Source organism: Rhinoraja longicauda, chromosome 6 (assembly GCF_053455715.1).
Source record: "Rhinoraja longicauda isolate Sanriku21f chromosome 6, sRhiLon1.1, whole genome shotgun sequence".
NCBI classification, from domain to species: Eukaryota; Metazoa; Chordata; class Chondrichthyes; order Rajiformes; family Arhynchobatidae; genus Rhinoraja; species Rhinoraja longicauda.
The window spans coordinates 71,177,816-71,193,076 of record NC_135958.1 but is presented as its reverse complement, the minus strand read 5'-3'; the positions used below and the strand labels follow the sequence as shown (position 1 = coordinate 71,193,076).

Sequence of the window (15,261 nt, the reverse complement as noted above, 5' to 3'; positions counted from 1 at the left end):
ACAACAAAGATCTTATCACCAATCTCTATGGTACACTCATGCTCACAGACATCCAATCAGAAAAGCATCCTTCCACCCCTTCCTGTGCATTGGATCCAATGAGCAAGTTCACCTTGGATCCCTTGTGCGTCCATCTTCTGGGCTGGCCTATCATGTGGGACCTTGTCATATTCTTCTTGCGTTTGAGGCAGCAGAAACTATGTAACGCCCTCCAGGCGCTGTAGCCAGTGCAATGTGCTGTTGTCAAGGGCCGTGAGGTTTACCCCTCCACCAGGGGGACGAAGGACAGCGCAGTTGAAAATGACGTGCTGCGCTGTTTGCTGGTCTGCTCCACACACGCAGGCTGCTGATGGACGCAACCCCCAACGATGCATGTTGGCGTTGAACCGGCCGACCCCTGTGCGGAGCCGGTTCAGGGCGACCCACTCTTTGCGGGGCATGTCCGAGCCAGGTGGGGCTGTGGTGTTCGGTGCGACAGTGAATTGAGGAGGTGGCGATGTCTGTTCCCAACTGGTTCTCCATGCTCCTAGTATGTTGAAACCGGAGCCACAGAGGGTCGCTGCATGACGGGAGAAAGGGCGACGAGATGACATGCGTTGAGTTCCCAGTTGCTGTGAATCCTGGGCGAGGTGGTGCAAAGGATGTTTGGCGTCCGATGGGGCCTTGCACACCAGCCTATGAGTGAAGAACTCTCTGTGAAGCTTGGCGGGTGCGATATCTGCGAGCACCGGCAGGAGATCCGTCGGAGTAGGGCGTAGGCAGCCAGTGATGATCCGCATGGTGTCGTTGAGGGTGGCGTCTAGCTTGCTGGTATGAGCGCTGCGGCACCATGCTGGGGCGGCGTACTCAGCGACGCTGTACACGAATGCAAGAGCGCTGGTTCGAAGAGTAGATGTCCTGGCGCCCCATGACGATCTGTCCAAGCAACGCAGGAGGTTGTTCCGAGCCGAGACTTTAGCAAGGAGAGCTTCAAGGTGTTGCTTGTAGGTCTGCTGCCGATCTAGTTTCACCCCGAGATATGTAGGAAATGGGTTGTAGGGGTGACCCATTGAGGGTGACGGTTAGCTGGCGTTGAGCATCCTTGTTCAGGTGAAAGGCCGTTGTGGTGGTTTTTGTGGTGGGCTCATGTTGTCGACCTCCTCGTGGTGTGCCCTGTCAACTGACCCCTGTCAGGCGAACGACAACAAACAGAGACAGCATAGGCAGAAAAAAACCATTGTCATAAAGACACACTTAACCACCTTGCCTTCATCAGTCTTCTTAGATATCTCCCCATAAAACCTATTAAAACACCTGAGATTGGATTTTCCCTACACAAAGCCATGCTGACTATTCCTGAACAGTCCCTGTCTTCCCAAATGTATATAAATCCTATCACTTAGGATCTTCCTCAGCAATTTTTGTTCATCTGATGAAAAGCCAATGTCAGAGAAATCCTGTTGTTGTGCAACAAAGATTTTTATTTCCCTCTGGATCACTTTTCCCACCAGTGCTAATCCACAACTGTGTTGAACAGACAACATTGAACCATCCAGCACAGGAACGGGCCTTTCAGCCAACAATGTCCATGCTGAACAAGATGCCAAGTTAAACTAATCTCCTCCGCATTCACGTGATCCATATTCCTCGATTCCATGCATATCTATGAGAAGGATTGAAATCTATTCTGTTGTCTATTCCATTATTTTTAGAATAGATGATAGACACAAAAAGCTGGAGTAACTCTGGAGACAGGCAGCATCTCTGGAGTGAAGGAATGGGTGACGTTTCGGGTCGAGACCCTTCTTTAGAATAGGCCTTAGTGCCAGTAAACAGATTGAAATCAGGTCTTCAGAGTATTATGAGCTTCATACAAGGGTGTGCACTTCATTCCAGCCGAACAGGAACAGCTCACCAACATGTGCACACACCAAACATCGATGTCATAACATTCCATGTGCATGACAATTAAACATCATTCGTTAATTCAATGCAGTTGCCACTTCAGAAATGATACTCGATCAGGATTTGTTTCCCTTCTAAAATCAATGTTAGTGATTTTCTAATTGTTTCTTTGCATCTATTCTGTCACCTTGCCTTCATTTATCTTGTGATTATCAGTGGGGTTGACATTTAGAAATATTATTCAGTGTAAAGGATATAATTCCTTGGAATTAATTGGTATAGAAAATAAAGGAATAAATAATATCCTGAAGGGATATTATTTGTGAATATTATTCCTAACACAAGTAACTGCAGATGCTGGAATTTTACATAAAGCACATAGTGCTGGAGTAACTCTGTAGATTAGGTAACATCTGTGGAAGGAATGGGTAGGCAATGTTTCGTGTCAGGAATCGTCACATCCATTCCTACCACCGATGCTGCCTGACCCACTGAGTTACTCTGGTGCTTAGTGTTTTAAGTAGATATGAAATACAACCATTCCAAACAATATATAATTTGGTGAACTGTACATTTTTGTGAAACACAAGGTGTCGGAACAGTATACAACAACAAAATCAAACAGCCTTTAAGCACTGAGACTACATTTCTAGAAGTTTATTTTCTGTACTAGAGAAAATGCTTGGCAGCAATGGTATTAAACATTGATTTACATTGAAATGGAAAAGCCCAGACATCTTCTGATGCATTTATTGAATATCCATTGAACAAACACTAGAGTTTCACACTTCCATGTTTTATGCTGCCAAGAATCAGAGGTAACTTTGGGGTGAAGCTTAAACATAGGACGTGGATACAGGCGGAGGTCCCTCATGCATGTTCCACCATTCAGTGACATTGTGGCAGACCTTTTACCTTGGTGCCATATACTGTATATGATCTAGTATATTGCAAACATTTTAAATAGCAGCATAATGTTCACTGGAATTCTGAGAAAAGCTGTTTGACATTCGCAAAGATGCTGTTCATATACACATGTAAATTTAAATTTAAAACACCTTCACGTTACTTATCTCTACTTCCTTAAAGGCTGAATTAATTTTATGCTTTGCATGGGTTTTTCGTATCTTCATGTGCAAAATTTGAATTTTTAATCCTCCTATCATTTTGTGTCTGGGATTTCCATTCATCAAGCCAACACATTAACTGTGTGCGTGATGAGGTGGAATATTTTTTTTCTGAAGCTTAGTTTGACATCCTTATGACTGGAACACCCAATAGCCTTGAAAATGGTTCAGCAGCTGTGGAAATGGTATTTCTTCTTTCGCTCCTTATGCTTCTTATGCTCTGGTTGATTATGCCTCGGAAACCTGTCAGAAATTTTTCTGCATTGAAGGCACATTGATACGTTTTTCCACAGTATTATGCACTAAATTATATTTTTAAGTCTATTATGTAGGGGAATGTTAATTTAGAAACTCAGTCAAGTATTGAGGCAATGTTTTTATTTTTGTTTCAATAGGTGTCAAAAAAATGTTATGAGGTGATTTGGTTACGAGGCAAAGGTATTGAGCAACCACAAACATTAAATAAAACTACAAATCTGAAGAAATCACCTAAGCACCATGGCATGCAGTGTGAGCTTTGACCTTGATAGTTTGGATCATGCTCCTGAGATCAGGTGAGTGAGTCACATCCGTCCGGTGAATTGCATCGTTTTTTGGGGCTTTTTGTTGTTGACTCAGATCAGGTGCTCAGTTTACCAGACAGGAGATTATAATTCCCGGTCAACTGTGAGGTGGTTTATAAATATTTTTGCACGGCACAATAATTGTATGCCCTTTCCAAAAGAACAATTTCAAATCCTGGTCGTGAAATGCGTTTGGATACTTCATGTGTGCACAGCTTACTTCAGATGCCCCCCCCCCAGGGAACAAAGGCTGAAGAGGACGGTACGATGAATGAGACGATGGTTTGCAGGACGGCTGAGAATGGAGACGACTGCTGCAAAGGGTCTTTGTGGCCAGCTGCTGCTGGGACTGTAAAATGGCGCCAAAATGACACCTCTTTCATTTAGACCCAGTGGTCTGTTCTATACATTCTGTACTAACTGGGGGATGATGATTATTATGAATGGTGATAGTCTTGCTGATTTGTATGCAAAAATGATATTTCGCTGTAACTTGGTACATGTGATAATAATGAAACTATCGAACCATTAATAACATCTGTTCTTCATCCTTCTGTGCATATGATACGTATATGTATGGAGACCTTGAGCAAGTGCACTATCAATAATAGAAAATACCATTGTTTTCCACTCATGCCACACTCATGCTTGGATGACTTCCTATTTGCTGTTCAAATGTTGTATCACTGGCTGACCAACCTCCTGGAAAGTGAGCATTTATTTCAGAACTATTTAAGGAGACAAAACTCCCAACGTTTTATAATTGTTAAGCTAAATGCAGTTTTAGCCCACTGCCAAAGATATAAGGTGAAGAGTGAGCCAAAGTTCTTGCATAATAGAAATGTCTCAGATCATGAGGGAAATGGATAGAGTGGATGCACAGAGTCTTTTAACCAGAGTAGGGAATCAAGAACCAGAGGACATAGGTTTAATGTGAGAGGGGAAAGATTTAATAGGAAGCTGAGGGGCAATTTTTTCACACAGGTATATGGAACGAGCTGCCAGGGGGAGTTGAGGCAGATACTATAACAACATTTAAAAGATATTTGGATGGGTACATGCACGGGAAAGGTTTAGAGGGATATAGGCCAAAGATGGCAGGTGGGACTAGCATAGATGGGACACTAGCGTAAACAGTTATCGTGGACAAGCTGAGCTAGAAGCCCTGTTTCTGTGCTGCATGACTCTGACTATAATATTGAGAGAGATAACAAATTTTGGCAAATAGATAGTGGGCTACTTGTCTTTTTTAAAATTCTGCAAAATAAATATCTTCAAGTGAACTCCAACTGACTGAACCATAAAATGTTTCAAAGCAGCATTAATTTGGAGTCAATTCAACTTGCTGCTGCTGCTGCTTTATTAAGTGATTAAACCCGGAAAATGTTTGCTTAGTAGATTAGCCCATTCTAAGAATGTCTGGTTTTAATGATAATACGTTTTGGAAAACCGCATGAACCACTGTGGAATTTCTGAATATAAATTATGTGGTTAGAAATTGTTCCAGCGCTGATCCAAATCCCAGAGTACTTTGTGATGAATACGAGTTCTTGAAAGTTTAAATGGGGCTTTATATTTTTTTTAATGTGTTTGACAAGAAGGGTGTGCCTTTAAAAACTCATGTTTTGTTGTCAGAGGTTCCAATAGACTTATCATATACATACAGCCGGAAACAGGCCTTTTCGGCCCACCAAGTCCGTGCCGCCCAGCGATCCCCGTACATTAACACTATCCTACACCCACTAGGGACAATTTTTACATTTACCCAGCCAATTAACCTACATACCTGTACGTCTTTGGAGTGTGGGAGGAAACCGAAGATCTCGGAGAAAACCCACGCAGGTCACGGGGAGAACGTACAAACTCCTTACAGTACAGCACCCGTAGTCAGGATTGAACCTGAGTCTCCGGCGCTGCATTCGCTGTAAAGCAGCAACTATACCGCTGCGCTACCGTGCCGCCCACTTGGTGCATAAAATATAAATATATTTTTATTCCAGTTATGATGATCTTGCTTCTCCTGACTCTTGCTTTGATGAAGATGTGGTTCATGATTCCTTTGCTCATCTAATCTCAGAACAAAGCCTTCAAGATGTAGAGCCATCGGAGATGATTGAGATGGAGGATCTGCCCACTGTGGGCTCTGGTAATGCCCAGTTCTGTTTTAAATTATCCATAAATTCTGCAGGATCATGAATGTGGAAATGTCATATCTATAATTAATGTATTTCACACAATCATGTGGAAAAATAAACACCAAAGATGTGGGGTTTGAGGAGAGTAATTTCGAGGAGTAAACGGTTATTGAGGAAGGACTTCGAGAGCATGAGGTCTCCAGCAGCTGAGGGCCAGCTGATAAAATGCACACGAGTCTTGAAGCTGAGGAACAGGTCTTGGGAATGTGGTCAAACAAGAGAAGACCTCGATAGGATGGGATTGAAATGTGAGGGTGGGCATTTCATACTTGGGGCTTTATGGATTGAGTGCAAGTGTGGGTGCTGATCAAGAAGTCGTGTTTTGAATGATGGGTGCCCTCTGAGGGAAGGATCAGTCACTAGACACTGACAAAGACACGTGCAACGGCAGCATTTACAATAGAGATAATAAAAGTCAAAAGTTCCAGAATGAAATACGTTCCCCTAATGTAGAAACAAGGAACTGCAGATGCTGGTTTACACCAAAGGTGGACACAAAGTGCTGGAGTAACTCAGTGGATCAGGCAGCATCTTTGGAGAAAAAGGATGGGTGAAGTTTCGGGTTTCGATCCTCCTTCAGACCCTGAATGTTGGATTCTGAAATTTATTTTATGTTCTGATCTTGTTCAGAAAATTTAGGGTACCACAGTACACCAGCTCAAAGACAAGAATGGCCTGAAGTTGACTGCTACGATCCAGCTACCATGAAAATCCTTTCATTCATGCCCAGTAGAACTATAGGTGAGTTTTAGCATTCTTAATTATATTGCCTTACTTGAATGAACTGTGCATTGTTTATATACATAGGCATCTGGAGACTGCATTAGACATTTATTAAGGGTTATAAGGAGTGAATATATATTGCAGAAATTATAACATTTAGCTCATTCTTCATTGTTTAAATAGTTGAATACGAGAATGATTATTTTTTATTTGGAGAGTATTTGCACTTATTACTACATGAATCAACAGTGGTCCAAAACAAACTTGCCTCTAACTTACAATTCCAAACAAAACTATCAAGGTATACTGTTCGTTCTGCAAGCTTCATGCGAACAAGAAATTTTCTTTGCACCCAGGTGTTTATGACAATAAACTAGTCTGAATCTAAGGGTCATCCATGTCACAGGTCAGCCTGTCCATCGGTTCCAAGCCTTTGCATTGCCAGAAGAGCAGGAACTCGGGAGGAATTGCTATCACATTCAGAGTCCAGCAACAAACACTACCATCCTGAGCGGAGACCATAAGACATGGGAGCAAAATTAGCCCATTCAGCCCATTGAGTCTGCTCCGTCAATCGACCACAGCTGATCTATTTTTCCCTCTCAACTCCAATCTTCTGCCTTCTCCCTGTAACCTTTGATTACTAATCAAGAACCCATTAATCTCCCCTTTAAAAACACCCAATGATCTGGCTATAACAACCAACTATGACGATTAATTCCACAGATTCGCCATCCTCTGGCTAAAAAAAAATCCTCCTCATCAACATTGCAAAGGTACGTCCTTTTATTGTGAGGCAGTGCCCTCTGGTGCTATACTTTCCCACTACTGGAAACATCCTCTCCAACCACACTATCTAGGCCTTTCATTATTTGGTGGTTTTTGATGAGATCCTCCTCTTCATTTAACCTTTGCTTTCTCTTAAATGAAAAAATATCTTTAGATTGTTTTTGAATTAAATCTACTTGAACTGTATTTCAAATTTTTCCATCAGTGACATTTGAAAAACCATTTTTTTAAAAAGCCTTTGTTGGCAACAAGTCATCATCGGGGTGGTTGAGTGGGTTAGAGTCTTGGGTCTGATGTTTGAGGCTTATGCATAGCCTTTTGCTCCCTCCACTTTGTAGAATGGCTGGAGCAGCCAGGCCTCCAGTTGAGGCCTAGTCCCACTTCTCTGCCAAAAAACAAGTAGGCACAAGGAACTGCAGATGCTGGTTTACAAAATAAAACATAAACTGCTGGAGTAACTTGATGTATTAGGCTGCAGAAAGATGCAAAGTGCTGGACTAACTCAGTGGGTCAGGCTCCATCTCTGGAGAACATGGATAGTTGACGTTTTGTGTTGGGACCTTTCTTCGACCCAAAACATCACCTATCCATATTCTCCAGCGATGTTGCCTGACCCGCTGGGTTACTCCAGCACTTTCTATCCATGTTTGAGTGTGTGCAATAAGCCAGATTGGCTTTATCCTAAACATTACCAATTTCCATGTCTACAATGTGCGTACATGGTGTATTTTGGCCTGTTTACCTGGCCAATATTTTGCTTTTATGGTGATGCTTTCACATTTTGAGGACAAGACCACGTGCTTCTGTGGTTTCACCCTGGTGCTAATAGAAGGGGAGCTAAAAGCTCATTTGTAAACCAGCATCTGCAGTTTCATGTGTCTCCAAAAAGGAATTTGTCTGATTTAATTTTTTCTGTTTTTAATATAGAAAATAAATTCTATCGCTGAAATTCATTTGGCGGTGTTCAATGTGGCAGTTTCATAAGCAAGAGGCCAAACTTTCTCTGTTTTTATTTGGGTGCTGCAAGTTCAATACTTGTACATCGTCACCTTAGAAAGTGGTATTTTAAGGCTAGGATTCAGCCACAAATGGATAAAGAAGTTTCTGCTCAAAAACCTACTTGGGTTATTCCCCATTAATTGTATAGTCAAGAAATCTGCCTTTAGATAAAAACAAAAAAGGGATACAGTATCCATCTTGTACCACACTTCACCTTCAACCAGAAGTCAGTGTCACAAGTTTGTTGGTAGGTTTATAACCGTGTTAATTCCCCAAGGTTTATGGTCTTCACTTTGAATGTCAATTGAGATCACCAGGGTATAAAAGGAACTGAATGTTATGTAACATACAGAAGGTATCACAAAATGCAGGAGTAACTCAGCAGGTCAGGCAGTATCTCAGGAGAGAAGGAATGGGTGACGTTTCGGGTCAAAACCCTTCTTCAGTCTGAAGAAGGGTCTCGACCTGAAACGTCACCCATTCCTTCTCTCCTGAGATGCTGCCTGACCTGCTGAGTTACTCCAGCATTTTGTGATACCTTCAATTTGTGCCAGCATCTGCAGTTATTTTCCTACGTTATGCAACATACAGGTCGGTCAAAGGGTGCAATTATCTCCGAATATTACAACCGTACATTGAGATTACGGCAGAAAAGAATCCGACCTGCCCTGACGGACATGCCTCGCTCTATGAGACCAAGCATTCGGGATGCAGTTTCAGTAGACGGGATTTATGAAGAAGAGTTAGGTGAGTTTTAATGCAAGACTACATTTTTGATGATGAAAAAGAGTCCACACCGAAATAGTTGTTTTAATATTTTATGTAAATTACAGCAATCTCTATGCAACTTGATGAACTTTCGTCATTGTGTTATCTTGTGCTATGGTGGGATAATGGGTTAAATTGGTTAATTCAGTTGGTCCGTTGTCGGCATTTTGATTGAGATTAGAGCATGTTGTACTGTGTTTTATCATATTTTTATCAAACTTCCCTTTCAAAGGAGAAGCACCTGATAACAGAATTTAAAATAACAGAGTTAAGTCAAAAGTGTTTAATTGTCATTATTGTGACTGCACTGCACTATTGTGGAGTCTTCTGTATGAGCTCCCATAACAGGTGAGGAGGCGGCTAACAATGATTCCCACGAAAATGAGGGAATGACAGAGGACAAACTGCTCTGAGCTGTTGTAGCCAATCACTTCAAACAATCTTAATCATTATCAAGAGTTATGATTGGAAAAATTCCGAGTACATTTTTTTTTAAGTGGAAACTTTTTGTTCCTTTGAGTTAATATGCTCTTCTAGTTGGTTGCTATTTTGCAAAGAACGAACTAATGGATTTTTTATTGTTTAATTTCTATATTCAGAAAAGAAAAAACTCTTGGGTGAATTGCAGCAGATGCCTGGGAATGACCGTGTTAAGATGCTGCAGAGCATGCCTCTGAATCTCACAATGAAACGAGAGCTCAGGTCAGAAACTCCATAGAAAAATAGGTGCAGGAGTAGGCCATTCGGCCCTTCGAGCCAGCACTGCCATTCAATATGCTCATGGCTGATCATCTAAAATCAGTACCCCGTTCCTGCTTGTTCCCCATATCCCTTGATTCCTTTAGCCCTAAAAGCTAAATCTAACTCCCTCTTGAAAACATCCAGTGAATTGGCCTCCACTACCTTCTGTGGCAGAGAATTCCACAGATGAACAATGTGATGAGCTGTGCCATTTTACTGCATCTTTCACATTCCTAGTCTTTCCGTTGTTCTATCATGGTCAACAGAAGGTCAAAAGGACTAACCTTTTGTGTAATATCATGGCTGTCTGTCTAAATCCATTGAAAGCATGATACTCTTTTGATCTATCCTCTACAATACGGCTGGAGCTAAAAAATCCTTTTGTTTAAGAATCCTTTTGTTTAAGAATGTGGATAAGTGACATTTCGGATTAGGACCCTTCTTCAAACTAGGTTTGAATTAGGATCCCGACCAGAAACGTTATCTATTCATGCTCTCCAGAGATTCTGCATGACCTGCTGATTTACTCCAGTATTTTGTCTTTTTTTCATAATAGTTGCACATGCCTTTGCACAGGGCGGAACAGTGGCTCAGCGGTAGAGTTGCTGCCTTACAGTGCCAGAGACCTGGGTTCCATCCTGACTGCGGGTGCTGTCTGCACAGAGTTTGCACATTCTTCCTGTGAATGCTTAGATTTTCTCCGAGTGTTCTGGTTTCCTCCCACATTCGAACGAAGTGCACGTTTGTAGGTTAATTGGCTTCTGTAAATTGTCCCTCGCGTGTAGGGTGGAACAGGTGTACAGGTGATCGTTGCTTGGCGTGGACTTGGTGGGTCAAAGGGCTTGTTTCCACGCTCTATCTCTAAACTAAACTAAACTTTTAAGAACTAGGCCGTTAATGTTTTTTGCAATGGAAAAAAAAAATCAATGCATCCCCACAAGAATATTCGCTGGGATCTTATTTCAACACCAGATGAAATTACCATTTAAGCTGAAAGGATTTAGTGTGAAAGATGGTCAGCCAATTTCTGTTCAGACCATGATACTAATTGGCACCAACGGTTTGACATTCTTTTGATGGTTGTAGTCATTGCAGGCTGGATCATCGTGGTTTAGATGTGAGGGACAAAGGAACCTCTGCTACATAATTATTACTTGCATGGGGAAGTTAAAATCATTCAAATGGTGGAACATATCGTGGTATGGCATTAGGGCTGAGGTTGACTGTATAATCACAAGTTGTGTTTCAGAGGCTTTTGGAGAGGCACATGGAAGTGCAGGGAATAGAGGGACATGGATCATGTGCAGGCAGATGAGATCAGTTCAACTTGGCATCATGTTTAAAAGTCAAGAGTCCAGAGGTTTTATTGTCATATGTCCCAGGCAGAACAATGAAATTCTTACTTGCAGCAGCACAACAGAATATGAAAACGTCGTACTCTGTAAACAATATAATAAACTAGAAAACAAAATTCAGTGCCTGTGTGACACATACATACACACACATGCACACACCAAAAAGACAAAACCAATGCCCTCAAGTCTATGTAGTTCGGAGCTTCTTTGGAGGTTGTAGTGTTTAATAGCTTGATGGCTGTAGGGAATAATTTGAAGATACATTACAGTTTCCAGGCGCCTATATCTTCTTCTCGATGGTAAGAGTGAAATATGGTCAGACAATATGGTCACAGCCTGGTGTGGCCAGGGTGGTGTGGGTATCTGATGATGCTGGCTGCCTTTTTGAGGCAGCAACACCTGTAAATCCCTTTGATGGTGGGGAGGTCAGTACTTGTGATGGACTGGGCAGTGTTTACCACTTTTTGTAATCTTCATATCATCATATCATATATATACAGCCGGAAACAGGCCTTTTCGGCCCACCAAGTCCGTGCCGCCCAACGATCCCCGTACATTAACACTATCCTACACCCACTAGGGACAATTTTTACATTTACCCAGCCAATTAACCTATATACCTGTACGTCTTTGGAGTGTGGGAGGAAACCGAAGATCTCGGAGAAAACCCACGCAGGTCACGGGGAGAACGTACAAGCTCCTTACAGTGCAGCACCCGTAGTCAGGATCGAACCTGAGTCTCCGGCGCTGCATTCGCTGTAAAGCAGCAACTCTACCGCTGCGCTACCGCTACCTTCTTTGTTTCTGAGCCTTCAACTTGCAGAACCAGGCCGTGATGCAACCAGTCAATATGCTCTCTATTGTACACATGTAGAAGTTCAAGAGAGTCCTCTCTGACATACATTGTATGCCGAAGGGCCCACTCCTGTGCTGTATTGTTCTATGTTCTGTGTATCTAACCTGAAGCTATTCCATCAGGCGCATGACGTCATGCAGGGATGTTGATGACGGTCCTCTTGAAACAAATCGTCTCTCATGTTGGAGCCGTGTAAAGTACAGTCTGATCATTGTAAGCAAAGTTTAAAAGGTTTTCATTTTAAAACCATCCCACATTGTTTTTGAATGTCTATTATTTACAAAATCATTTTCTATTGCATTGAGCAATGTGCAAGGAGATTATAATATGCAGAACCACAAAATAAATCATTGTGAAGCAGAACCAATATTTCAGTTCAGTTGTTGAAACGAAGAACTGCAGATACTGGTCCACACAAAAGATAGACTTAAAGTGCTGGAGTAACTCAGCGGGTCAGGCAGCATTTCTGGAGAAAATGGATGGGTGATATTTTGGGCCGAGACCCTTCTCCAGACCTGACTTCTTCAGAAGGGTGAAGAAGTGTCCCGATCCAAAATGTCCCCCATCCTTTTTTCCCCAGAGATGCTGCCTAACCCACTGAATTACTCCAGCATTTTGTGTCTATCTTCGTTCAGTTATTTGGTTCTAAAGGCCTCTATTCATTTTTTTTTATGCTGATGTACTATTCAACAAGAAATTTCTCGGAACATTAATCAGCACAGGCTATTAACAGCAATTTGCATGAATACAGAGCTTAACGTTCAGAAAAAGCACTCAAGACTCTCAAGTGGGAAACAAGATGTTGGTAATGTTCACATGGAAATTATATTGTTTATTAAATTCTCAAATTGTCCAAAAATGCTCTCCTCTAAAAGATGACTTCTCCTGCTAACTGGCCTGGAAATTTGATTGAGTCTCAAAATGGGTATATGCACATGTAGGCCGTTCATGTTGGGGTTTCGTTACTGTACAATAAAAACACAAATTGCTATAAATACTCAGCAGTCAGGAAGCTTCTGTGGGGGAGAAAATGAGTTAACATTTCAGGTTGATGACCTTGTTCAGATGGGAAAATTTAGAAACCAAACCTGCGTTCAGTTGTACAAAAGGGTGAGGGGAGGAGCAAACAAGGGGAATCTGTTTGGTAGGATGGAGATGAAGGGTTTGGGTGATGCAAATGGTGGTGGTGAGGATTTGTTAATTTCAGAGACAAGGAACTGCAGATGTTTCATTACAAAAGAAGACTCCAAGAGCAGGAGTAGCTCAGCGGATCAGGCACATCACAGAAATGGCCCCGATCCGAAACGTCGCCTTTCCATGTGCTCCTGAGATGCTGCCTGACCCACTAAACGACTCCAGTACTCTGTGTCTTCCTTTATTGATTTCAGCTGATCTCTCTGGATGCGATGTTTTTAGGAGCAGGTGAATGAGAACGGGAGAATGCAGGGACTGAGAAACACAAAACACTAGATGTTAGAAAACTGCAATCCTCTTCAATCCTGGTGATGGAGTCCTGCCAAAGAATGGATGTCAATCCTATTTTGAATCTCCTTTAAAGTTTGAACGACACATGCATCTCAAGTTGTAGAAAGTATTATTTCCCCAAATGTGGAAAGCCATAGTTGCTCCATCACAGCACCGGGTTTGATCCTGAGCTTGGGTGCTGTCTGTGTGGAGTTTGCATATTTTCCCCGTGGCTGCATGGTTGCTCCTGTTTCTTCCCGCATTCCAAAGACGTGCAGGTTTGTAGGTTAATAGGACTGTAAAATTGCTCCTAGTGTGTAGGGAGTGGGTCGAAAAGTAGGATAACGAAACTAGTGCTAACAGTGATCGATGCTTGGAATGGACTCGGTGGGCCGAAGGGCCAGTTTCTTTGCTGTATCTCTAAATTAAACTAAACAATATAAATCTAATTTCTTTATTGATATATATGCAATACCTTTCATTGTTGCTAAAACCTTGCCTGTGTTATTATGTTGTCAAATATCCAAAGAATAAAGCAACTTCTATCATGTAAGGTGTTGCTTTTTGGTAAGTCTAACATGGGCAGGATCTACACAGTGAATGGTCGGGGTCTGGGGAGTGTTGTAGAGCAGAGGGATCTAGGAGTGCAAGTGCATGGTTCCTTGAAGGTGGAGTCGCAGGTGGATAGGGTGGTCAAAAGGCGTTTTGCACATTGGCCTTCATCAGTTTGAATGTTGAGTCTAGAAATTGGGAGGTCAGGTTGCAATTGTACAACTCATTGGTGAGGCCACATTTAGAGTTTTGTGTTCAGTCTGGGCACTAAGTTATAGAAAATATGTTGTCAAGCTGGAAAGGGTACAGAAAAGATTTACAAAGATATTGCCAGGGCTAGTGGGTCTGAGCTACTGGTGCAGGTTTAGGCTGGGACTCTATTCCTTGGGGCACAGAAGGATGCGAGGTGATCTTATTAAGGTGTATAAAATCTTGAGAGGAATAGATCTGGTAGATGCACAGAGGCTCTTGCCCAGAGTAGGTGGATCAAAGGACATGGGTTTAAGGTGAAGGGGAAAAGATTTAATAGGAATCGGAGGTGTAACTTTTTCACAAACAGGGTGGTGGGTGTATGGAACAAGCTGCCAGAGGAGGTATGTAGGAAGGAACTGCAGATGCTGGTTTAAACCGAAGAGAGACCAGAGGAGGTAGTTGAGGCAGGGACTAAACCAGCATTTAAAAAACAGTTGGACAGGTACATGGATAGGACGGGTTTGGAGGGATATGGTTCAAACGCAGGCAGGTGGGACTAAGTGTAGCTGGGACATGTTGGCCGGTGTGGACCGAAGGGCCTGTTTCCACACTATATCATTCTATAGCTCTGTGACTCTATTCAAACCATGTTTTCCTCCTACAGGCTGTGTAACCTTGTTCTTGTGTTTGTTTTGTAATTAGGCAACCAGGCAGTGTTGGTATGGATTCCACTCCTTCCTACACTCGTTGCAGCTGTGGCAAATCGCCCAGAAACAAATTAGCGGTCGCTTTGGCATGGGTGTGCTTTCATACTTCATCTTCCTCAAGATGCTGCTAATGTTCAATACTTTCCTCCTTGTCCTGAACCTTTGCTTTATTGTTATTCCACAAGCCACAAATCCTCCTGAAATAACAAAAAGAACATTTGTTGGATTAGAACTCCTGTACGGGACTGTAAGTAAAATAAATCTAGTTTATTTGAAAGAGCGTTCTCTTATAAGGTCATAAGTCAAGGAACAGCATAAGGCCATTCGGCTCATCAAGTCTACTCTG

At 42.2% G+C, this 15,261-nt stretch overlaps 1 protein-coding gene across 3 annotated transcripts in view; it reads left to right on the top strand.

The window, feature by feature from the left end:
• tmc6b (transmembrane channel-like 6b) overlaps positions 1–15,261 on the top strand; it is a 62,583-nt gene that overhangs the window by 25,027 nt on the left and 22,295 nt on the right. For 2 of the 3 annotated variants that reach the window (XM_078401882.1, XM_078401881.1), the window contains exons 2-8: positions 3,407–3,565; positions 5,575–5,720; positions 6,400–6,510; positions 8,872–9,027; positions 9,648–9,750; positions 12,123–12,213; positions 14,911–15,162. In XM_078401882.1, the coding sequence (XP_078258008.1) occupies positions 3,510–3,565; positions 5,575–5,720; positions 6,400–6,510; positions 8,872–9,027; positions 9,648–9,750; positions 12,123–12,213; positions 14,911–15,162 (915 nt within the window). In that variant the 5' untranslated portion in view covers positions 3,407–3,509. The remainder of the gene's footprint in view (positions 1–3,406; positions 3,566–5,574; positions 5,721–6,399; positions 6,511–8,871; positions 9,028–9,647; positions 9,751–12,122; positions 12,214–14,910; positions 15,163–15,261) is intronic. The other variant, XM_078401883.1, reaches the window with a different exon arrangement.